The sequence below is a fragment of the Caretta caretta genome, chromosome 24, assembly GCF_965140235.1.
Source record: "Caretta caretta isolate rCarCar2 chromosome 24, rCarCar1.hap1, whole genome shotgun sequence".
Taxonomy (NCBI): Eukaryota; Metazoa; Chordata; order Testudines; family Cheloniidae; genus Caretta; species Caretta caretta.
The window spans coordinates 17,624,624-17,648,816 of record NC_134229.1 but is presented as its reverse complement, the minus strand read 5'-3'; the positions used below and the strand labels follow the sequence as shown (position 1 = coordinate 17,648,816).

At 46.7% G+C, this 24,193-nt stretch overlaps 1 protein-coding gene across 1 annotated transcript; it reads left to right on the top strand.

The window, feature by feature from the left end:
• Nucleotides 1-13,766: 13,766 nt before the first annotated feature.
• Nucleotides 13,767-14,681, top strand: LOC125625674 (chemerin-like receptor 1). Its single transcript, XM_048828023.2, has one exon. The coding sequence runs from the start codon at nucleotides 13,767-13,769 to the stop codon at nucleotides 14,631-14,633; it is 867 nt and encodes a 288-aa protein (XP_048683980.1). The 3' UTR covers nucleotides 14,634-14,681.
• Nucleotides 14,682-24,193: the final 9,512 nt, after the last annotated feature.

The window sequence follows — 24,193 nt, the reverse complement described above, 5'->3', positions numbered from 1 at the left end:
GAGGCCTTGTTCTTAGGCGAAGGCCTTTGACTAAGCAGAAGGGGCAGCCATAAGCTGGGAAGTGAACGGTCACGTCCTCACATCCCAAGCCAGTCACATTGAAATAAGGTGCTATTGGGCTGTTACGAATACAATCCTATCCTGATAGTGCCATTCACCATCAGATAAAGATGGTTAGAGAAAACTTAGTTTGATAGCATCCTGTCTGGCAAGAAATTACTTATTAATAGTTGGGGTTGTGAAACCCTCATTTCTGTATATTTTATCTTTATGGCCCCCACTTTTCTATTGTTAATCTGTCTGGTTCTCTAATTGTTTCTGTCTGATGTCTAATTAATTTCACTAGCTGTAAGTAAATTAGGATAGTGAAATATAATTGGTTAGAGAATTATGCTACAATATGTTACAATATGTTAGGATTGGTTAGTTAAATTTCAGTAAAATGATTGGTTAAGGTATAGCTGAGAATATTACTATATAAACTGGGGTCAAACAGGATGTGGAAAAAAGGGACAGAGGCAGTCATCAACATGTGCCAGGAAACTTTATTTTTGCGTCCCGTTCTAAGGTAATATGTACCCAGTCAATATGGGGACCATTTAAATCCCCCATTATTATTGAGTTTTTTATTTTAATAGCCTCTGTAATCTCCCTGAGCATTTCACAGTCGCTATCACAATCCTGGTCAGGTGGTTGGTAATATCTCCCTGCCACTACATTTTTATTATTCAGGCATGTAATTACTATCCATCGAAATTCTATGGTACAGTCTGGTTCATTTAAGAATTTTACTTCATTTGACGCTACACTTTCTTTCACATATAGTGCCACTCCCCGCGCAGCATGACTTGTTCTGTGATATATTTTGTAACCTGGTATTACTGTCTCCCGTAGATTATCCTCATTCCACCAAGCTTCTGTGATGCCTGTTGTATCAATATCCTCATTTAATACGAGGCACTCAAGTTCACCCATCTTATTATTTAGACTTCTAGCATTTGTATATAAGAACTTACATGTCACTTTTTAGCTGTCTGCCATTATGTGTTGTAACTGAATTGACTTAGGCTTCTAGTGGTGAGATTTTCAAAAGCACCTATGTGAGTTAGGTGCTTAACTCCTAACTTCAATGGGAATTTGGCACCTAACTCTCTTAGCCGTGTGGCAGTGTCAGGCCAGATGGCTACAGGAGAGTGATAGAAGGCAGATATATTAGCCCCAGGTTAAGTAGGTCCCTTTTCCCTGGGTAAGGTAACAGGGAAGGTTCCAGAACAATCAGGAACCTTCTGGAGACAATTAAGACAGACAGACTGATTAGAACACCTGCAGCCAATCAAGAAGCTGCTAGAATCAATTAAGGCAGGCTAATCACGGCACCTGAGTTTAAAAAGTAGCTCACTTCAGTTTGTGGTGTGCGTGTGAGGAGCTGGGAGCAAGAGGCACTAGGAGCTGAGAGTGAGAACGTGGACTGTTGGAGGACTGAGGAGTACAAGCATTATCAGTCACCAGGAGGAAGGTCCTATGGTGAGGATAAAGAAGGTGTTGGGAGGAGGCCATGGGGAAGTAGCCCAGGGAGTTGTAGCTGTCGCACAGCTGTTCCAGGAGGCACTCTAGACAGCTGCATTCCACAGGGCCCTGGGCTAGACCCCGGAGTAGAGGGTGGGTCCGGGTTCCCCCCAGATCCTCCCAACTCTTGGTCAGACACAGGAGGAGTTGACCTGGACTGTGGGTTCATGAAAACGGCTAAGCTGAGGGCTGCCGTGAAGCTCCAAGGTGAGCCAATCCGCCAATAAACGCAAGACCCACCAAGGTAGAGCAGGAACTTTGTCACAGCCACTTTTAAAACTCTAGTCCTGCCTCTTCATTGCCGAGCCCGAGCCTTCAAACCTCATGAGACACCCCGTAAAACCTCATGAGATTGGTTTGAAACGAAAGACATCTGGGTTCTTCTTTTTTGCCTCCTGATTTTTTCCAGGTGGCCATTTCAAGCTTTTCTCTGCAAGAACAAAGGCTGGAAACTTACTTTAAAAAAAAGAAAAGAAAGCTGAAATTCCCACCTAATCATCTTATTCCAGGATCTGGGGCTTGGAGGAAAAGGACAAGCATGGCAAATGCTGCAACTAAATTGTAAGAGTCGTAGAGGCTACAAAACTCCACCGAAAATTTCAGAAAACCAGAAATATCCAGTTCTATTTTGGAAGGCAATGAAGTGAGGAGGTATTTAAAATATTGGAGACTTTAAATAAAATGTGGGTGGCTGTGGCACTCTGTACCTCAAAACAATACCGTGGAACCCCCATATTCACCACTGAATATATGAACAAAGTCTGCCTTGTGAGGTATCATTAAAAAAGTCTTGATCTATTTATTATTAATATCCTCTTGAATTGTACATGCTGTCATTGTATGGGGAGTTATAAAGTTTTGCTATGTGTATGTTACTGAAATAAGTTCCGATGTTGGGAACACCCACAACCAGCCTTTCAGGTATGACAGTGGAGGAGCCAGACAGCGTTAATGTCTCATCAGCACACATCCAAGAATCCACTATCTAAGGAACTGTATAAAATGGAGATGTCTCAGAGAGAGAACATAGACAATGGAGACTGTTTGACCCACATCATAGCAAAATATATTTCCATCAAGCTGGAAGAAACTACAAATGAGGTGAAATGACATCGCCACTTGGCCTCACTCCCCCCACAATTCAACACATGGAAAAATGTCTGCAGGACAAAGACTTTGAACTGCAGAAGTTCAGTATCAGTCTGAAAGACAAGCCCAGCCTGTGTATTGAAGAACTGTCACCTGCTTGTACCATCTGCCAGGTTGAGACATGGTTTGATTCAAATCCTGTCTAGTTTATTTAACTCGGATTGGGAATTTAATTTAACTTATTTTGTAACCAACTGTGATCTCTACACTCGCTGCTTATAATCACTTAAAATCCATCTGTCTATAGTTAATAAACCTGTTTTATATTCTACCTAAAACTGTGTGTTTTGATGGAAGTCCTTGGGAAATCTCAGCTCAGTTTACAAAGGCTGGTGTTTGTGCTCTCCACATGGGGGGAGGCGCAGAATAGGTAATGAAATTACACTTGCTAGGATTCTGATCAATGCAGGACGGTACATTTCTTGGCTGCAAGGCCAGGGAGCCGGGGGGAATTCACTGGAGCCTTCCTATTGATGGTTCATGAGTGGCTGGGAGATCATTTATGGAACTCAGCTGGGTGTGTCCCTGCCTGGGGATGGCTGTGGAAGTGCAAGACCTGCCAGAAGTTTGCAGCTTGACAGAGTATCACAGTCTGAGAGGAATACCCCAGGTTGGTGTTACAAAAGGCTCAGACGTCCCACAGTCCAGGTTGCATGCCGGAAATCCCACCACAGTGGCTTTTTAAACCAGTGTCTCAATAAATCCTGATATTCCTGGCCAAAATTCACGAAGCTTTCGCCCTTCGCTCTGTCGCTGGCCATTCTCCAACATCCAACCCATCCATCAGCCAGTCAAGGAGCAGACACAATGTTGTCTCCCTCACAGGCAAAGAAGTGAGAGATTCACAATCCAGTCGCCACCTGGCAGGGTCTCTCCCAGACATTCGTGGGGTGACTGGGGGTGAAGGGCGGCAGGGCCCACCCACGAATTACTCCCGACCCAGCGGCACTTCAGGGGCCCAAGCTGGGTCTGGTGTGTTTCCAGGTGTGAATGGGCTGAATTTTTGCAACGATGCATTCGCAGCTTAGCCCCTGCTCTGGGGCTGTGGCTGCCCCGGATGTGGGCGACTGTCTCTGCAGATGGGATCTCAGACCCTTTATCACGAGAGGCCCCAGAGCTGAGCTAAGCTGTTTGAAGCTTGCACGGAGCTGGCCACCTTGGAGACTTTGCAGACTCAGCTTTGTGAGCATCTCCCACCCCCGCTAAGCCACCCCCCCGTGCTCGCTCCCCCCCAGGAGGACAGCTTCCTGCCCCCAGACAGAGTCCATGGGGTCAGGGGGAGCTGCATGTGGTGTGTGTGTTTTGGGGGAATCAATTCTGAGATGCCGTGTCTGATTCCCCAAAGACAAAGGTAAGAAAGTGAGATTAAACCTTCCAGCTTCAATGCTAGGGTGAAATCCACAATGCCCCACCCAGATCTGTCTTTGCCCCCGCAACCCCTACCCCGGTTCCTCATTTCCACCACCCCACTAGCAACTGATCTTGGTGTAACTATGTCACTCATGGGTGTGGAAACCCACCACCACCGGGTGACTCTGTTATACTGACCTAACGCCCGGTGTAGACAACGCTTCTCCCATCAGGGACAGCTACCACCTCTTGGGGGGGTGGATTAACTACGCCGATGGGAGAAGCTCTCCCGTCAGCACAGACAGCGTCTTCACTGAGCCGCTACAGCGCCGCAGCTGCATCGGTGCATCCTTCCCCGTGTAGATGTGTCCTTTTGTTGGGAACACTGGGGCATGGCCACTAGGTAACTCAAGGGGATAAAAAACCACGAGTGTCAATGAAGCCCCCTCGCACTAGGCCCCGGTGTCCTTGGCCCCCCCCTCCTGCCTGGAGGCACTCGCAGCAGCTCTGCGTGCTAGGCCCAAGTGTCCTTGGCCCCCCGCCTGGAGGCACACACAGCAGTTATGCTAAAAATCTGCAACAATATGTTGCAGAGTCAAACTGCCTAAAACTAAGCAAGGCCAAACAAAAAAAATATAAAAAAACAATGCTAAATAAAGCAGCTTTATATATAATTTAACAAATAATACAAAAAATCAAAAAACTAGCTAAAAACTAAATTGGCTAGCTATATAAATACTTAAAGCAGCTTGCTATTAAATAAATATGCTAAAAAAAAATATATAAAAGCCTGTGTAACTTCCTGCTCTGTTGTACAGGATTTGAGATTCAAATCTCCCTGTACCTTTTTAAAGCTTCAAATAAACTTTTCTGCTTCTCCACCCCGTTGTGATTATTGGGTGCAGCACACCGGGTAACGAACCAACTCAAGCTGTTGTTCAGCCTCTCGGCACTGGGTGCCGGCAACAGCTTTTGGCGTCCCTGGGTGGGCGACGAGGCTGCAATTTAGCCTTGCCCGGACCCCTCCTGGAGGTCGAGGATTGCGGCGAGAACCGACGCCCAGCGCGCACCGGTGAGTTCATCGGGGGCCTCGGAGGAGACGCGATTTGATCGACCCCAGAGGGCACAACGGTGCAACGCACTCATATAGTGGAGAAGCTGTTGTGGACGGCGGTGAAGAACCGGTCCCTTAGACGTGGGGGAGGAGCAGCTGCAGGACGGCGGTGAAGAACCAGTCCCTTGGATAAGGTAGGAACCTTTTAAAATCCGGATTATATGCTCTGTTGGAACCTGGGGACGCCCAGAGTTACCCTGTAGGTATGGGACAGGGACAAAGCTCAAAGGTTAGGGCACGGTGTACGCCCCTAAAGTGCATTCTAGCAAACTGGAAGGTATTTGGTGCGAATCCAATAACTAAGAGCCAATTAAAACGATTCTGTACAGTTGACTGGCCTCAATATCAACTAGAGGACCAGGAGTGGTGGCCACCAGGAGGGTCAATTAATTACAACACAATCCTTCAGTTACTCCTGTTCTGTCAAAGAACAAGGAAATGGAATGAACATATGTATGCGCATTTGTTTCTGACTTTATGTACTCGACCAGATATTTTACAGCGCTGTAATCTGACTCCAACTGGTTCGGTAGCAGCTAATGTTAGTCCCCAGACCCCCACCCCCACTGTAATGGCAGAGCCGGTGTCCCCTTCGGCCCCTACACCCACACCTTGTAAGTCCCCAATGGTTGGCCTACACCCCTTAATCACCGAAACTAAAGTCGCCCGGTCTGGATCAGACAGGCGTCCTGCCACAACTATGCAGGTTTATACTCATGTGCCCTTTAATCCTGTGGATTTGGCTGCTTTCAAAGCACAGGCAGGAAAGTTTTCCACCAACCCAAGCAGGTTTATATCAGTCTTTGAGGAGTGCCTCAGTAGTCACAAGCCGGACTGGGATGATTGTAACGTCCTCCTGCGAACCCTATTGTCTGAGGTTGAAAGACAACAGGTTGTGTCCAAGGCAAGGGAGGAGGCGCAGAGACGGTACGACCGGGATCGTATTAATGTCCCTGACCCGGATGCACAAGTCCCCCGAGCAGACCCCAGGTAGGATCCAAATAATCATGGGAATTTGACCCGCCTTACCTCCTATAAGGAGTTGCTTTTGCATGGACTCCATCACTCGGCTGTCCGACATAATAATTAAGCAAGCCATATAAAGTAATGCAAAATTTAAAAGAAAGCCCAGGGGCCTTTCTACAGCGTATTCGGGACACCATTCGACAGAACAATAATGCAAACGCCAATAATCAGGCAACTAAGTCAATTATTAAAAATTTTTTTACGAGCAGAGCAGCCCCTAATATTAAAAAAAAGTTACAAAAAAAAAAATTTAATGGGTATAACCATGGCACAAATTTTAAAGACTGCAAACCGAGCTTATAGTCTGAGAGAGACAAAAAAAAAAAAAAGCAAGTGAAATTGATGGTAACAGCGGTACAGGCCGGCACTAAGAGAAGTGGCCGGGGAGGAAGGGGCCGTGGACGCGACCGTCCGGGCCTGCAGGAGAGACGACTGGGTCGCAACCAGTGTGCCCTGTGTCAACAGAAGGGACACTAAAAAAATAAGTGCCCAAAGAGGAAAGAAAAGGGGGGTGCCCCTATGATGGCAATGGTGGAGCAGGAATAGGGGTGTCAGGGGAGACGGACCACCCTACCCCCGGAACCCCGAGTAAAGATGCGGGTGGGAAGCTCAAAAATAGATTTTTTAGTGGACCCTGGAGCGGCCCGAACTGCCGTAAATCAGCCTTTTCAATTGCCAGTAGCAAATTCCCTTACTGTGGTGGGAGCCACAGGCAGGGACACCAAGTGCCCAGTGTATGCCCCAGTGGAATGTGCTTTGGGAAACAGGACTCTATCCCACAAGCTGGTATACCTCCCTGAGTGTCCAACACCTCTGCTGGGACGGGATCTACTTTGTCGCCTCGGTGCCACCCTGCATTTTACTGAGGACAAAATAACCCTTACCTTACCCCCTGAGAATGCCTGGATCATGACCCTTGCAGTTGAGCCCTCAGCCATGCAAGCCCCAAAATGGAGTCCGTGGAAAAACCAGGTGTACCCCCTCGTGTGGGCATCAGGGATTCCAGAAAAGGCCACCCACCAGACCCCTATTACTATTCAGCTCATACCAGGGAAAGGCCCAGTGCAAGTAAAACAGTATCCAATCAAGAAAAAAGCCAGAGAAGGTTTACAAAAAACTATAAATCAATTCCTAATGTATGATATTCTCCGAAAATGTCAGTCAGCCTGGAACACTCCCATTCTACCCGTACAGAAGCCTAATGGCACATATCGGCTGGTACAGGACCTAAGGGCAGTCAATGAACGGGTTAAGACTCTGCACCCTCTTGTCCCTAACCCGTACACCTTATTGGCTTCTATAGGGGGACAGTATACCCATTTTTCAGTCCTTGATTTGAAAGATGCTTTCTTTACCATCCCAGTTGCCACCCCATCACAGGAAATCTTCTCCTTCCAGTGGGAGGACCAAAAAAGGGTTAAAAAGCAACTTTGCTGGACAGTGTTGGCCCAAAAATTTAAAAACTCTCCCACCCTTTTTGGCCAGGCTCTGGCCAGGGACCTACAGCAGTGGGATAATAAGAAGGCTCTCCTTCTGCAGTATGTAAATAATTTGTTAATTGCCACTGTAAGCCAAAAACCCTGCCTTAAAGCCACCGTGAGCCTCCTGAATTTTATTGGACTCCGGGGATATCGTGTAGCACGGAGTAAGGCTCAAATTGCCCTCCCAGAGGTACGGTACCTCGGGTTTCACATACGGCAAGGGGAGCGTCAGCTTTCAAGCAAAAAAAAGGAAGCTATCTGTCAAGTTCCTACCCCAAGTAACCGTAAGCAGCTCAGGGCATTTCTGGGTATGGCAGGCTTTTGCAAAATATAAATCCCAGAGTTTAAACTGTAAGCTAAACCCCTGTACAACTATGTAAAAAAAGCAAATCATGACCCCTTCTATTGGACCCCAAAGGCTAACAGGGCATTTAAAATCCTAAAAAAAAAATTAATAAAAGCCCCAGCTCTGGGCCTGCCAGATCTCTCTAAGCCGTTTCAGTTGTATGTACATAAACAAAGGGGGGTGGCCCTAGAAGTGCTCACACAGCTGTTAGAAGCATGGAAGCGTCCTGTGGCTTATTTTTCTAAGCAATTAAATCAGGTTGCAAAGGGTTGGCCGGCATGTTTACGGGCGGTCGCAGCTACTGCCCTATTGCTTAAAAAAGCCAAGAAGCTAACATTGGAAGGGGTTATGCAAATCTATACTCCCCATATGGTCCGAGCCTTATTGAATGCAAAGAAAAGGCTTTGGCTCACCCAGGCTCGGATTGCTCGGTACCAGGCTAAGCTGTTAAAGAACTCTGAAGTCACCCTACAGCCTTGCCCCTCCCTTAACCCAGCCACTCTCTTGCCAGAAACAGAGCAACAAAAACATGACTGTTTAAAAATCATAGATGTCCAGTACTCCAGCCGTCCGGATTTAAAGGATGTACCTCTCCCAAATGCAAATTATAAATGGTACACTAATGGTAGCAGTACTGTAATAAATGGGCAAAAAAGGGCGGGTTATGCTGTTGTGACCCTCCATGACACTGTGGAAGCTGAAGGTTTGCCTGCTGGGACCTCTGCCCAGCTTGCCGAACTAATAGCCCTGACCCGTGCACTTGAACTGTCAAAAGGAAAGCGGGTCAACCTTTTTACTAATTCAAAGTATGCTTTTGGTGTGCTGCGTGCTCATGCTGGCCTGTGGAAGCAAAGGGGAATGCTGACAGCCCAAGGCTCCCCAGTCAAGTACGGGCCCCAAATCCTCCGGCTCCTAGAAGCCGTACAACTCCCCTCGGAAGTGGCGGTGGTACACTGCAAAGCCCATCAAAGGGAGGATCAAGATGTGGCCAGAGGTAACGCCCGGGCAAATAGAGAAGCTAAGCATGCTGCCACCCTGCCATCCCCTCAGGCTGAGAACGCCCATATGCATGCCCTTATCCCATCAGTAGGGGAGCTTCCAACCCCTCAGTACTCTAAAAAAAAAAAACAGCTAACTGACAAACTCTGTCTCCGGGAAAAGGAGGGATGGCTCCATTCCCCGGAAGGGAAGGTCCTCTTACCAAAGGGCCTAATCCGGCCAGTGCTGCAGAAACTACATCAAACCACTCATGCTGGCAGGGAAGCACTTATCCAGCTAATGGGAAAATACTTTATCACTTCCGGACTCCGACCCCTGGCTGCCCAGGTACAAGCGGACTGCTTAGTCTGCCAAAAGAATAACCCCCGACCGGGACATCCTGTGCCACCAGTTGCCCTGGAACCCACTCCGGGCCCCGGACAAGTGTGGCAAATAAACTTTACTGAGTTTCCCCGGACCCAAGGGTTCAAATATCTCCTTGTTATAGTAAATCGGTTCAGCGAATGGCCAAAAGCCTTCCCATGCCGTAACTGCACTGCCAGGACAGTGGCCCTCAAGTTTGTTAAGGAGATCATTCCTCGCTTTGGACTCCCCCTGTGGATGGAATCTGACAATGGGACAAACTTCACGTCAAAAATCATTCAAAGCATCTCACATGCCTTACAGATCCCCTGGAACTCCATACGCCCTGGAGACCGCAAGCCAGTGGTGTAGTGGAGCGTACCAATCAGACTCTTAAACGGCATCTCTCAAAAGTGTGCCAAGAAGCCTCACTGCGATGGCCTGATGCTTTGCCCCTCGTCCTACTCCATATCCGCGTTCTCCCCAAGGGTAGATTAGGGCTTAGTCCCTTTTTAAAATTATGTTTGGAAGGGCATGGCCCATGAATGGCACCCCGGTTCTGTCAGGGGAATGGGAGTTGGGTAATGGTTTTTTGTCTCAGTATATGTGTTCCCTGTCTGCTGTTCTCTTGTCTCTTCACAGGTATACCAAGAATTCCCAGCTTCTCCCCTTGGACTCTCCCGTTCACTCCTTACAGCCCGGTGACTCTGTGCTTGTTCGCACCTGGAAAGACGAGCCTCTCCAGGAAAAGTGGAAAAAACCCTATACCGTCCTGCTGATTTCCCATACAGCGGCAAAAATCAAGGGACACAAGAACTGAATCCATCACTCTCGTCTGAAGGCAGTACCCGCCCCCTCGTCAGCAGAACAGTGGACCGTCCAACCTGCTGACTCCTCATCTAGTAACAATCTCAGGCTAAAGCTACTGTTTAAAAGACACAAATAGCGGGCACCTTAATGCTAAAATGGGCCCACCCAGGTATTAAAAACCTTAAATTAAAAAAACTCTAATAATAATTCATTAAATAACATTGTTATTCTTTATATTAATATTTCCAAACTGTGCATATCAAAAGCATAACTCCTTTGTTTTGCTTGCGCACCATGTTGCTAATTTAACAAACCAAACTGATTGCTGGGTGTGTGCTCCAACTCCACTGTCCCCCAAAACAAAAATGCCCCTTGACATGCTGCCCTTAACCCTAGCAAAATTAGCCACCACCAAAGAGCAGGAAAAAACAAACTCGCCGTTCTGGAACAAGACCTCTTTACAGCAAGCCACCTATCAGGACCAAAAATATTCAGTTGCAGTACTCACTGAGGGAGTGTTATGTTGTACCCAAAACCAATCTGATCCCTATGGGCATCCTATAAAAAAAAGCTCCTGTGTTATTACACAGTAAGCTAATAAATATTAAATAAAAACCAACAAAAAAAGCCAACAGTATGGGTGTAATGGTTCCTCCCCTTTTAAAAAAACACTCTAATCCCTATAAGCATCCTGTAAAAAAAAGCTCCTGTATTATTACACAATGGGCTAATAAATATTAAATAAAAACCAACAGGGGAGGCCAACGGTATAAATGTAATGGTTCCTCCCCTTTTAAAAAAACACTTACAAATAATCTTACCACAAAAAAAAAAATTTAAAAATATAACTTGCCGTCCAATTAATATCTCCAATGTAGCAAGCCCAAATAAAAAAACTCAAAGCCAAGGCTGTTAAGTGTTCTCAAAGGGGGGAGTTGTTGGGAACACTGGGGCATGGCCATTAGGTAACTCAAGGGGATAAAAAACCACGAGTGTCAATGAAGCCCCCTCGCACTAGGCCCCGGTGTCCTTGGTCCCCCCCAGCCCTCCTGCCTGGAGGCACTCGCAGCAGCTCTGCGTGCTAGGCCCAAGTGTCCTTGGCCCCCCCGCCTGGAGGCACACACAGCAGTTATGCTAAAAATCTGCAACAATATGTTGCAAAATCAAACTGCCTAAAACTAAGCAAAGCCAAACAAAAAAAATATAAAAAAACAATGCTAAATAAAACAGCTTTATATATAATTTAACAAATAATACAAAAAATCAAAAAACTAGCTAAAAACTAAATTAGCTAGCTATATAAATACTTAAAACAGCTTGCTATTAAATAAATATGCTAAAAAAATATATATATAAAAGCCTATATAACTTCCTGCTCTATTATACAAAATTTAAAATTCAAATCTCCCTGTACCTTTTTAAAGCTTCAAATAAACTTTTCTGCTTCTCCACCCCATTGTAATTATTGGGTGCAGCACACCGGGTAACAAACCAACTCAAGCTGTTGTTCAGCCTCTCGGCACTGGGTGCCGGCAACACTTTGATAAAATGAACAGCCTCAGCTCCTGGAGTCTTTCTCTGTCAAGCCTGGAGTCCAGTCCATTAGTCCTTCTCATGGCTCTTCTCTGACCCCTCTCCAGTTGCTCAACATCCTTCTCGAAGGGTGGGCACCAGAACCGGACACAGGATCCCAGCAGCGGTTGCACCAGGGCCGGATCCAGATGGAAAATCACCTCCCTGCTCCTAATTGAGAAAAGTGCCCCCACGCCTGAGGCCTCCAGGCAAATGATGAGACACGAAGGCAGGTTGCAGGCCGGGGTGTGGTTTCTGTGGTCTCTAGCACAGAGCGAGGGTTTCCTTCGTGTTGGCTGGCCTGTTACATGGCCCGGGGCCAAGGGGTGGGTTCCCTGCAGCAAAGGCAGGGCTGAGAATGTCACACGTCCCATTCCCAGCGGGGCTCTTTTCCCTTTCCCCAGCCAGGAGGGACTCGAGGGCAGAGACCCAGCTGGTGTCTCTGCTCCTGGGACCTTACCCACTGGAGTCGGCTGGACATGGCTGTCTCAGCCCCTGTTGTCTGCGGGGGGCCCCACCCACCTGCCCCAGGATGTGGGCAGCCAAATGCAAACACCTTGCTAGGTCCCAGCACGGGGGGGGGGAGCTTCTGGTTCGTGTGACATCTGCATGTAGCTATGGGTGACGAAGACCTTCCAGGCTTTGCAGACATGATCGGACCCAACCACGTCCTGTGATCTGCCCCTTTTGTCCCCCCCCCGATATACCCCCACATGAACGGCTCCATGTTCCCTGAATGAGCCAAATCTGGGCAAGCTGCATGCATTGTGTTGGGGACCTGGGACAGGGGTCGACTCTGAGACGCTGCATCCCCCAAAGACACAGGTAAGGAAATGAGGTAAACCCTCCAGCTGCTCCACTCGATCTCATTCTCACCCCCCCCACCTCTGCCCCCTTGATCTCCCCCTCCGAGCTGCTCCCATCCCCTTCCCTCATCTGCTCTGGATAAAGCTGGTTGAAATTATTTGTGGGTCTTCTTGTCAGAGGTCAGGGGCCCCTGTCACACTGGGTATTGCACAGACCCTGACCGAGCTCGGGCATCCCATTGTGCCAGGTGCTGCACAGACCCACAGGGAGAAACAGGCCTGGCCACAGCGAGCTCACTCTCTAAACAGATAAATGTTTGGAGGGAAAACTGAGGCACAGGGCTATGACGTGACTTGTCCAGGCTCCCCAAACAGTTCAATGACAGAATGTGGGATGGAACCCAGGAGTCTGGACTCCCTTTCTGCTCACTAAAATAGACTCTTGCAATTAAAAAAAAAATCTTTTGACTTGTTACGGGTCTTTTCTTCCTCTGGTGTTTTGCCAGATGGCTTTTTTGTCATTGTTATCTTTTCAATCTTATTTTCTCCTCTTGGGGAGTTGCTGTCCATCACTGGAGATTTCTATAGCTGGGTTCTTTTGGTGGGTATTTTGCCCGCCGGGCTCCACTATCTCACCCCCCACCCCCCAAAATGGCCCAAACCATACAAAAACGCCACTTCAGAATGAAGGGGGTGGAGAAGTTTTGGAGTAGCAGCCGTGTTAGTCTGTATCCATAAAAAGAAAAGGAGGACTTGTGGCACCTTAGAGACAAACAATTTATTAGAGCATAAGCTTTTGTGAGCTACAGCTCACTTCATCGGATGCATACAGTGGAGAAGACCATTATTTTTTTTAAAAAAGAAGGGAAACCAAGACAGGAATAACCAGCTCCTCTGGGAAACTAAGAGCAAGAAAATTATTTGGGAATTTTAGTGAGTATTTGTCGGGGATCTCTCATATCTCTGTCTCTGCATCCTGGACACCCGCACGGTCAACCTCCCCTTGGCTAGAAATCCAACTTTTCAGCAAGAAGCAAAGGGGTGTGTTTTTTAAATATTTGGTTTAGTAGAAAGCAAACTCCGTTCGTGTCCCCTCCTGGTGCCCGTTTCATTGCTCTGCTTTCCTTTGCTCAGTACAACGTCTGCGCTGCCCTCGCTGAGCCCTGAAGCAAAGGAGGCGATATTGTGACTGCAATTCTTCCAGAATGGAGTTCCTCCAAATTCTCTTCCTGGTCCTGAGTGGTGTGGCCTTCCTTGCCGGGGTGCCATTGAATGGCTACATCCTCTTCCTCACCACCTGCCGTGTGGAGAGAACGGCCAACGCCGTGTGGTTCTGGAGCTGGGCCATGACAGATTTCATCTTCATCATCTTCCTGCTCCTCAGATTCACCTCCATCTTTATCCTGGACTTAAACTGGGCCAAGATGCTGAGCAGCACTGTCACTTCCTTCCATATGTTCTCCAACGCCTTTCTCCTCACGGCCCTCAGCATCGATCGCTACATCCTCGTGACATGCCCGCGGTGGACTCAGAACCACCGCACACCCATCCTGGTTTTCAGGTTGATTATGGGCATGTGGGTCCTGTCTGCTGGTTTCAGCTTGCGGTACGGTGATCTCTGGGAGTCCATGCTCTCACCTGCCAACATCCGCATGAATTTCCAACTGGATGAAGGGAGGGTGAAGGCTGCCATTGCGATCCAGTTCCTGGTCGGGTTTCTGATCCCATTCGCCTTGATCCTGATCCCAACCATCTACATCATTCTAGCTGCCAAGCTGAGAAGGAACAGGCTGATCCAGTCCACCAAGCCACTAAAGATCCTTCTTGGCTTGATCCCGACTTTTTTCCTCTGCTGGCTGCCATATCACATCTTCTCCTTTCTGCAGATCTCAGCAACTTACCCTCTACATCTTCTGGACATAGGAAGCACTTTTGCTTGTGTCCTGACATATTTCAGCAGCTGCCTCAACCCCATCTTCTACCTCACCATGGAGGAAGAGTTTCTGAGGTACCAGCAACATACATTAAGCCCCCAAACCACTGACAACTCAGAGTCGGAGCTGGCTGAATAGGGGAATGGATGGAATTTTCAATATTTGCATGGAGAAAGAATTATTTTCGCTGGGACCTGTAACATCCTCTTGATCCCCAAATTGTGAATTTTTCTTCCTTATTCAGAGAAGAGCCACAAGAATGATTACAGGATTCGAAAACCTGCCTTGGAGTGAGAGACACAAGGATCTCAATCTATTTAGCTTAACAAAGAGACGGTGAAGGGGTGACCTGATCATAGTCTGTAAGTACCTACGTGGGGAACAAATATTTAATAAAGGGTGCTTCAATCTAGCAGAGGAAGGTGTAACATGATCCAGTGAACAGAATTTGAACCTAGACAAATTCAGACTGGAAAGGAGGTGTAAATTTGTAATGATCAGAGTAACTGACCATTGGAGCAATTTCCCAAGGGTTGTGGTGGATCCTCCATCACTTGGTAATTTTAAATCAAGCTGGGATGTTTTTGGAAAAGTTCTGCTCTAGGAATTATTTTGGGGCAGTTCTCTGGCCCGTGTGACCTGGGAGGTCAGACGAGATGATCACAGCTTTGGAATCTATGAATCTATCATTTTAATGAAGTATAATAGAGTCTTGATTTTGTTCATTTTTAGATCATTTTGGGGCATTTGGTTCTTTATGGTCTGTCCTTTTCTACATCTTCGTGTCATTATTCTTCTCATCATGTCATGTTTGCTCCCAATGCGTCTCCAGCTCTTCTTCTTTCCTGTGTTTGTTGAAGATCAAGGGGTCTATTAAACAAAGGGTAACATTTTCAAAAGGGTCTAAGTTCTATTTTTACAAGTGTTTAGGCCATAGGAACCTAGCTGAGAGTCAATGAGACAAAACAGAAGATCATAAGAATGGCCATACTGAGTCACACCAAAGGTTCATCTAGCCCAGAATCCTGTCTTCTGACAGGTTTCAGAGTAGCAGCCGTGTTAGTCTGTATTCGCAAAAAGAAAAGGAGGACTTGCGGCACCTTAGAGACTAACAAATTTATTTGAGCATAAGCTTTCGTGAGCTACAGCTCACTTCATCGGATGCATTCACTGGAAAATACAGTGGGGAGATTAAATACACAGAGAACATGAAACAATGGATGTTACCATACACACTGTAAGGAGCGTGATCACTTAAGCTGAGATATTACCAGCAGAGAGTGGGGGGGCGGGGGGACCTTTTGTAGTGATAATCGGGGTGGGCCATTTCCAGCAGTTGACAAGAATGTCTGAGAAACTACAGTACCCACCTGCTGAAGTGAAGAAACAGATTGACAGAGCCAGAAGAGTACCCAGAAGTCACCAACTACAGGACAGGCCCAATAAAGAAAATAACAGAACGCCACTAGCCGTCACCTTCAGCCCCCAACTAAAACCTCTCCAACGCATCATCAAGGATCTACAACCTATCCTGAAGGACGACCCATCACTCTCACAGATCTTGAGAGACAGGCCAGTCCTTGCCTACAGACAGCCCCCCAACCTGAAGCAAATACTCACCAGCAACCACACACCGCACAACAGAACCACTAACGCAGGAACCTATGCTTGCAACAAAGCCCGTTGCCAACTGTGCCCACATATCTATTCAGGGGTCACCATCACAGGGCCTAACAACATCAGCCACACGATCAGAGGCTCGTTCACCTGCACATCCACCAATGTGATATATGCCATCATGTGCCAGCAATGCCCCTCTGCCATGTATGTTGGGCAAACTGGACAGTCTCTACGTAAAAGAATAAATGGACACAAGGCAGACATCAAGAATTATAACATTCAAAAATCAGTCAGAGAACACCTCAATCTCTTTGGTCACTCGATTACAGACCTAAAAGTTGCAATTCTTCATAAAAAAAAAATTCAAAAACAGACTCCAACGAGAGACTGCTGAATTGGAATTAATTTGCAAACTGGATACAATTAACTTAAGGCTTGAATAGAGACTGGGAGTGGATGGGTCATTACACAAAGTAAAACTATTTCCCCATGTTATTCTCCCCACTCCCACCCCCCACTGTTCCTCAATCGTTCTTGTCAACTGCTGGAAATGGCTCACCTTGATCATCACTACAAAAGGTTTCCTCCCCCCCCGCCGCTCTCCTGCTGGTAATAGCTCACCTTAAGTGATCACTCTCATTACAGTGTGTATGGTAACACCCATTGTTTCATGTTCTCTGTGTATATAAATCTCCCCACTGTATTTTCCACTGAATGCATCCAGTGAAGTGAGCTGTAGCTCACGAAAGCTTATGCTCAAATAAATTTTTTAGTCTCTAAGGTGTCACAAGTACTCCGTGTCTTCTGACAGTGGCCTTTGCCAGTGCCCGAGAGGGAATGAACAGAACAGGTATTCATCAAGTGATCCATCCCCTGTCGCCCATTCCCAACTTCTGACAAACAGAGGGTAGGAACACCATATTTGTCCATCTTGGCTAATAGCCATTAATGGACCTATCCTCCATGAATTTATCCAGTTCTTTTTTGAACCCTGTTATAGTCTTGGCCATCACAACATCCTCTGGCAAGGAGTTCCACAGGCTGACTGTACATTGCATGAAGAAATACTTCCATTTGTTTCTTTTACACCAGCCGCCTATTAATTTAATTGAGTGACCCTTTGTTCTTGTGTTATGAGAAGAATAAATAACACTTCCCTATTTACTTTCTCTACACCAGTCAGGATTTTATAGACCTCAGTCATATCCCCTCTTAGTCATCTCTTTTCCAAGCTGAAAATCCCAGTCTTATTCATCTCGCCTCATAAGGAAGCTGTCCCATACCCCTAATCATTTTTGTAGCCCTTTTCTGTACCTTTTCCAATTCCAATTTATTTTTTTGAGATGGGGCGACCACATCTGCATATAGTATTCAAGCTGTGGGCATACCATGGATTTATATACAGGCAATGTAATATTTTCTGTCTTATTATCTGTCCCTTTCTTAATGATTCCCAACATTCTGTTCACTTTTTTGCCTGCCACTGTCCACTGAGCGGATATTTTCAGAGAACTATCCACAGTGACTCCAAGATCTCTTTTTTGAGTGGTAACAGCTAATTTAGCCCCCATCATTGTATACGTATAGTTGGGATTATGCTTTCCAGTGTGCATTACTTTGCATTTATCAACACTGAATTTCATCTGCCATTTTGTTGCCCAGTCACCCGGTTGTGTGAGAACCCGTTGTAACTCCTCGCAGTCTGCTTTGGACTATCTTGAGTAGTTTTGTATCATCTGAAAATGATGCAACCTTACTATTTATCCCATTTTCCAGATCAGTTATGAATATGTTGAACAGCACTGGTTCCAATACAGACCCCTGGGAGATACCGCTATTTACCTCTCTCCATTCTGAAAACTGACCATTTATTCCTACCTTTGTTTCCTATCTGTGAACCTGTTACTAATGCATGAGAGGACCTTCCCCCTTATCTCACAACAGCTTACTCTCCTTAAGAGCCTTCGGTGAGGGAACTTGTCAAAGGCCTTCTGAAATGCCAAGTACACTGTATTCACTGGATTACCCTTGGCCATATGATTTTTGATGCCTTCAAAGAATTCTAGTCGATTGGTGAGGCATGATTTCTCTCTACAAAAACCATGTTGATTCTCCCCAACAAATCATGGTCATCAATGTGTGTGACAATTTTGTTCTTTACTATAGTTTCAACCAGTTTGCCCGGTATTGAAATCAGGCTTACCAGCCTGTAATTGCTGGGGTCACCTCTGGAGCCGTTTTTAAAAATTGGTGTTACATTAGCGATCCTCCAGTCCTCTGGGACAGAAGCTGATTTAAATGCTAGGTTACACAGCACAGTTAGCAGTTCGAAATTTCACATTTGAATTCCTTCAGAACTCTTGGGTTAATCCCATCTGGTGCTGGTGACTTATTACTGTTCAATTTATCAATTGGTTCCAAAACCTTCTCTATTGACACCTCAATCTGGGACAGTTCCTTAGATTTGTCACCTAAAAAGAATGGCTCAGGTTTGGGAAATCTCCCTCACATCCTCAGCCGTGATGATCGATGCAAAGAATTCATTCTGTTTCTCTGAAATGGCCTTATCCTCCTTGAGTGCTCCTTTAACATCTCGATCATGTAGTAGCCCCAAGGGCTGTTTAGCTGCTTCTGATGTACTTACACATTTTTTTGCTTTTACTTTTTGAGTCTTTGGCTAGCTGGTCTTCAAATTCCTTTTTGGTCTTCCTAATTATAGTTTTACACTTCATTTCCCAGAGTTCATGCTCCTTTCTATTTTCCTCAATAGGATTTAACTTCCACTTTTAAAGGATGCCTTTTTGCCTCTCAAAGCTTCTTTACTTAGTTGCTTACCCAGGGTGGCACTTTTTTGGTTCTCTTACAATGTTTTTTAATTTGGGGGACACATTTAAGTTGAGCCTCTATTATGGTGTCTTTTAAAAGTTTCCAGGGATTTGCAGGAATTTCACTTTTGTGTTGTACCTTTTCATTTCTGTTTTACTAACTTTCTCATTTTTAAAAAGAAAAGGAGGACTTGTGGCACCTTAGAGACTAACCAATTTATTTGAGCATAAGCTTTCGTGAGCTACAGCTCACTTCATCGGATGCATACTGTGGAAAATACAGAAGATGTTTGTTTTTATACACACAAATCATGAAAAAATGGGTGTTTATCACTACAAAAGGTTTTCTCTCCCCCCACCCCACTCTCCTGCTGGTAATAGCTTATGTATCACTTTATGTAAAGTATGCATCCGATGAAGTGAGCTGTAGCTCACGAAAGCTTATGCTCAAATAAATTGGTTAGTCTCTAAGGTGCCACAAGTCCTCCTTTTCTTTTTGCGAATACAGACTAACACGGCTGCTACTCTGAAATTTCTCATTTTTGTGTAGTTCTCTTTTCTGAAATTAAATGCTACTGTGGTGGGCTGCTGTCATGTTTCCTCCGCCACAGGGATATTAAATTTAATTATATTATGGTCACTATTACCAAGCAGTTCAGTTATATTCCCCCTTTGGACCAGATCCTGTGATCTACTTAGGCCTAAATCAAGCATTGCCTCTTCCCTTGTGGGTTCCTGGACCAGCTGTTCCAAGAAGTAGTCACTTAAGGTGTCAAGAAACTTTATCTCTGCATCCCATCCTGAAGTGACCTGTACCCAGTCAATATGAGTACAGTTGAAATCTCCCATTATTACTGAGTTGTTTTTATTTTAATAGCCTCTCTAGTCTCCCAGAACATTTCACAGTCACTATCACCGTCCTCCTCAGGTGGTCGGTCACATATCCCTACTGCTATATTCTTATTATTCGGGCATGGAATTACTATCCATCGAGATTCTGTGGTACAGTTTGTGTCATTTCAGATTTTTACTTCATTTGACTCTACGCTTTCTTTCACATATAGGGCCAGTCCCCCACCAGCATGACCTGTTCTGTCCTTCCAATATATTTTGTACCCTGCTATTACTGTGTCCCATTGATTATCCTCACTCCACCAAGTTTTTGTCATGCCTGTTACATCGATATCCTCATTTAATACAAGGTCTAGTTCACCCATCTTATTGTTTAAACTTCTAGCATTTTTATATAAGAACTTAAATGTCACTTTTTAACTGTCTGCCATTACAGGGTGTAATTAAATTGACTTAGGCTTCTATAGGTGAGGTTTTGAAAAGGTGCTTAACTCCTAACTTCAAAGGGAATTTGGCATCTAACTCCCTTAACCACTTTTAAAAGTCTAGTCCTGCCTCTTCATTGCCGAGCCAAAGCCTTCAAACCTCATGAGCCACCCCCTGAAACATCATGAGATTGGTTTGAAAAGAAAGACATTTCAGGCTTTTCTCTGTAACAACGAAGGCTGCAAACTTAACTTAAAAAAAAGAAAAGAAAAAAAAAAGCTGAAATTTCCGCCTGATCGTCTGATTCCAGGATGTGGGGCTTGGAGGAAAAGGACAAGCATGGAAAACGCCGCAACCAAATTGTAAGAGTCGTTGACACTACAAAACTCCACCGAAAGTTTTGGAAAACCAGAAATATTCACTCTGTTCGGAAACCAATGGAGTGAGGATGTGTTTAAAATATTGGGGATTTTAAATAAAATGTGTGGCTGTGGCACGCTGTACCTCAAAAGAGCACCCTGGAACCCCCATATTCACCACGGCATAGCCATATGAACAAAGTCTGCCTTGTGAGGTATCATTAAAAAAATCTTGGTGTGTTGATTATTAATATCCCATTGAATTGTATGTGCTGTCACTGTATGTGAGGTTGTGAATTTTGCTATGTGTGTGTTACTGAAATAAGTTGTGATGTTGGGAACACCCACAACCAGCCTTTCAGATACAACAATGGAGGAGCCAGACAGTGTTAATCGCTCGTCAGCACCCATCTAAGAATCCACTATGGAGGTTTCTCAGAGAGAACACATAGACAATGGAGACTGTCTGAACCATGTCATCGAAAAAGATCTTTCCATCAAGCTGGAAGAAACTACAAAAGAGGGAAAGTGACATCACCACTTGGCCTCACTCCCCTCACAACTCAACACCTGGACACACGTCTAGAGGACAAACACTTTGACTGAGGAAGGTTTGGTATCAGGGTGGAAGACAAGCCCAGCCTGTGTATTGAGTAGGGTGACCAGATAGCAACAGTAAAAAACGGGACGGGGGTGGGGGGGGGGTAATAGGCACTTATATAAGAAAAAGTCCCCAAAAATGGGACTGTCCCTTTAAAAACGGGACCTCTGGTTACCCTAGTCCTGAGGAACTGTCACCTGCTCGTGCCATCTGCCAGGGTGAGACACGGCTTGATTCAAATCCTGTCTAGTTTATTATCTCAGATTGGGAATTTACTTTTATTTCTTAGGTAACCTACTGTGGTCTCTACGCTCGCTGCTTTTAATCACATAATATCTGTCTGTAGTTAATAAACCTTTTTTATATTCCACCTAGAACTGTGTATTTGGTTGAAGTGCTTCGGAAATCTCAGCTCGGTTGACAGAGGCTGGTGTTTGTGCTCTCCACGTCGGGGGAGGCGCCGACTGGGCAATGAACTTACACTGGCCAGGCTTCTGACCAGGGCAGGACGATACAGTTCTGGGCTGCAAAGCCAGGGAGCCGGGGGGAATTGACTGGAGCCTCCCTATTGATGGTTCATGAGTGGCTGGGAGGTCATTCGTGGAACTCAGCTGGGTGTGTCCCTGTATGGGGACGGCTGTGTAAGTGCAGGGCCTGCCAGAGGTTTGTTGCTTGACACAGCACCACAGTGTGAGAAGGACAACCCAGGTTGGTGGGACAGAGGACTCAGAAGTCCCACAGTCCATACTGCACGCCAGGAATCCTGTCACCGTGGCTTTTTAAACCAGCGTCTCAATGAATCCTGATAGTCCAGGCCAAAATTCATGCAGCTTTCGCCCTTCGCTATGTCGCTGGCTGTTCTCCAGCGTCCAACCAATCCTCCAGCCACTCGTGGAGCAGACTCTATGTTGTGTGGCTCACAGCCAAGGACACGAGAGATTCACGATCCACTCGCCACCAGGCAGGGTCTCTCCAGGACGTTCATGGGCTGACCAGGGGTGAAGGGCGGTGGGGCCCACGCACGAATCACTCCTGACCCAAGCTGAGTCTGGTGTGTGTCCAGGTGTGAACGGGCTGAATTTCTGCAACAATGAGGCTGCAGCTCAGCTCCTGCTCTGGGGCTGTGGTTGCCCCGGATGTGGGCGACCGTCTCTGCAGACGGGATCTCAGACCCTTCGTCACGAGAGGCCCCAGAGCTGAGCTGAGGTGCTTGAGGCTTGCACGGAGCTGGCTGCCTTGGAGGCTTTGCAGACTCAGATTAGTGAGCATCCCCCAGCCCCGATGAGAGCACCCTTCTCTCCCTCCCCGAGAGGACAGCTTCCTGCCCCCAGACAGAGTCCGTGGGGAGGGGGAGCTGCAGATGGTGTGAGTGTGTTGGGGGAATCAATTCTGAGATGCCGTGACTGATTCCCCCAGGACATAGATAAAACAGTGAGATTAAACCTTCCAGCTTCAATGCTAGGGTGATATCCACAATGCCAGCCCATATCTGTTTCTGTCCCCCCACCTCCTACCCCAGGTACCTCCCTGCAACCACCCCACTCCTCACAGGAGCCTCCCCATATCCCACCCCGCCCCACCCATCGGTGCTACAGCCCCTGAATTGAAGTGATTCCCATCATATACAGGGTTTAAAGTTTGATTCAGTGGCTCTCAGCACCCCCACTATACAAATTGTTCCTGGAAACCTGACCCCCCCCACTCCCCACAGAAGTCCCCCTTCCCAAATTCCTCCCTGTCACTTGTATAAACATCCCCCATGCCCCAACCCAGAGGTGGCCACATCTCAGTGGGAAAAGACCCAAGAGACCAGTGGCTCCCAATCTTTCCAGTCTACTGTTCCCCTTTCAGGACTCTCATTGGTCTTGTGTACCCCAAGTGTCTCATCACTTAAAAACTACTTCTGTACAAAATCAGACATGAAAATACCAGTGTCACAGGACACGAGGACTGATAAATAGTTTACTTTCTCATTTTAGCATATAGTTATAAAATAAATAAATTGGAACATAAATGTACTTACATTTCAGTGGACAGTATGTAGAGCAGTATAAACAAGTCATTGTTCGAAATTTTAGTTTCTACTGACTTCACTAGTGCTTTTTATGTAGCCTGTGGTAAAACTGGGCAAATATCTAGGTGAGCTGATGTACCCCACGGAAGACCCCTGCGTACTCCCGGTGGTACACGTACCCCTGGTTGGGACCCACTGCTACAGACTGGTATCCAAAGGCGCAGGGCTGACGATGGCAGTAAAAGCACCAGGCCAGCAGATGGCAGCACACGTGCAAGTCAGGTGCTGGTCAGAAACTGGTAATCGCGTCACCCCGTCCCCTTCCCTTTCGCTGGGTCTACACTAGGCAACATATAATGGTGCAACTACGTCGCTCGGGGATGTGGAAACACCCCCCCCCGGCCCCGGGTGACGCTGTTACACCGACCGAACGCCCGGTGTAGACAGCGCTTCTCCCGTCAGCACCGCTCCCGCCTCTCGGGGGGGTGGATTAACGACGCCAAGGGGAGAAGCTCTCCCGTCAGCACAGACAGTGTCTTCACCGAGCCGTTACATCGCCGCAGCTGCATCGGTGCAGCCTTCCCCGTGTAGACGTGTCCTCTGATTGACTGAGCTCCTGGAGTCTCTCTCTGCCAAGCCCGGGGGCCAGTCCGTTAATCCTCCTCGTGGCTCTTCTCTGACCCCTCTCCAGCTGCTCAACATCCTTCTTGAAGGGTGGGCGCCAGAACCGGACATAGCATCCCAGCTGTGGTTGCACCAGGGCCAGATCCAGAGGGAAAATCACCTCCCTGCTGCTAATCAAGATGCCCCTGTTGAGGCATCCCAGCATGGCAGAAGCCCTGTTGGGTCCGGGAGCTCACGTTGAGCTGAAAAGTGTTCCCACGCCTGAGGCTTCCAGGCAAATGACAAGAGAGGAAGGCAGGTTGCAGGCCGGGCTGTGGTTTGTGTGGTCTCTAGCACAGAGCGAGGGTTTCCGTAGCGTTGGCTGGCCTGTAACGTGG

What these genes read in the sequence shown, in the direction of transcription:
- LOC125625674 (XM_048828023.2), top strand. Translation starts at nt 13,767, where the DNA reads ATGGAGTTCCTCCAAATTCTCTTCCTGGTCCTGAGTGGTGTGGCCTTC.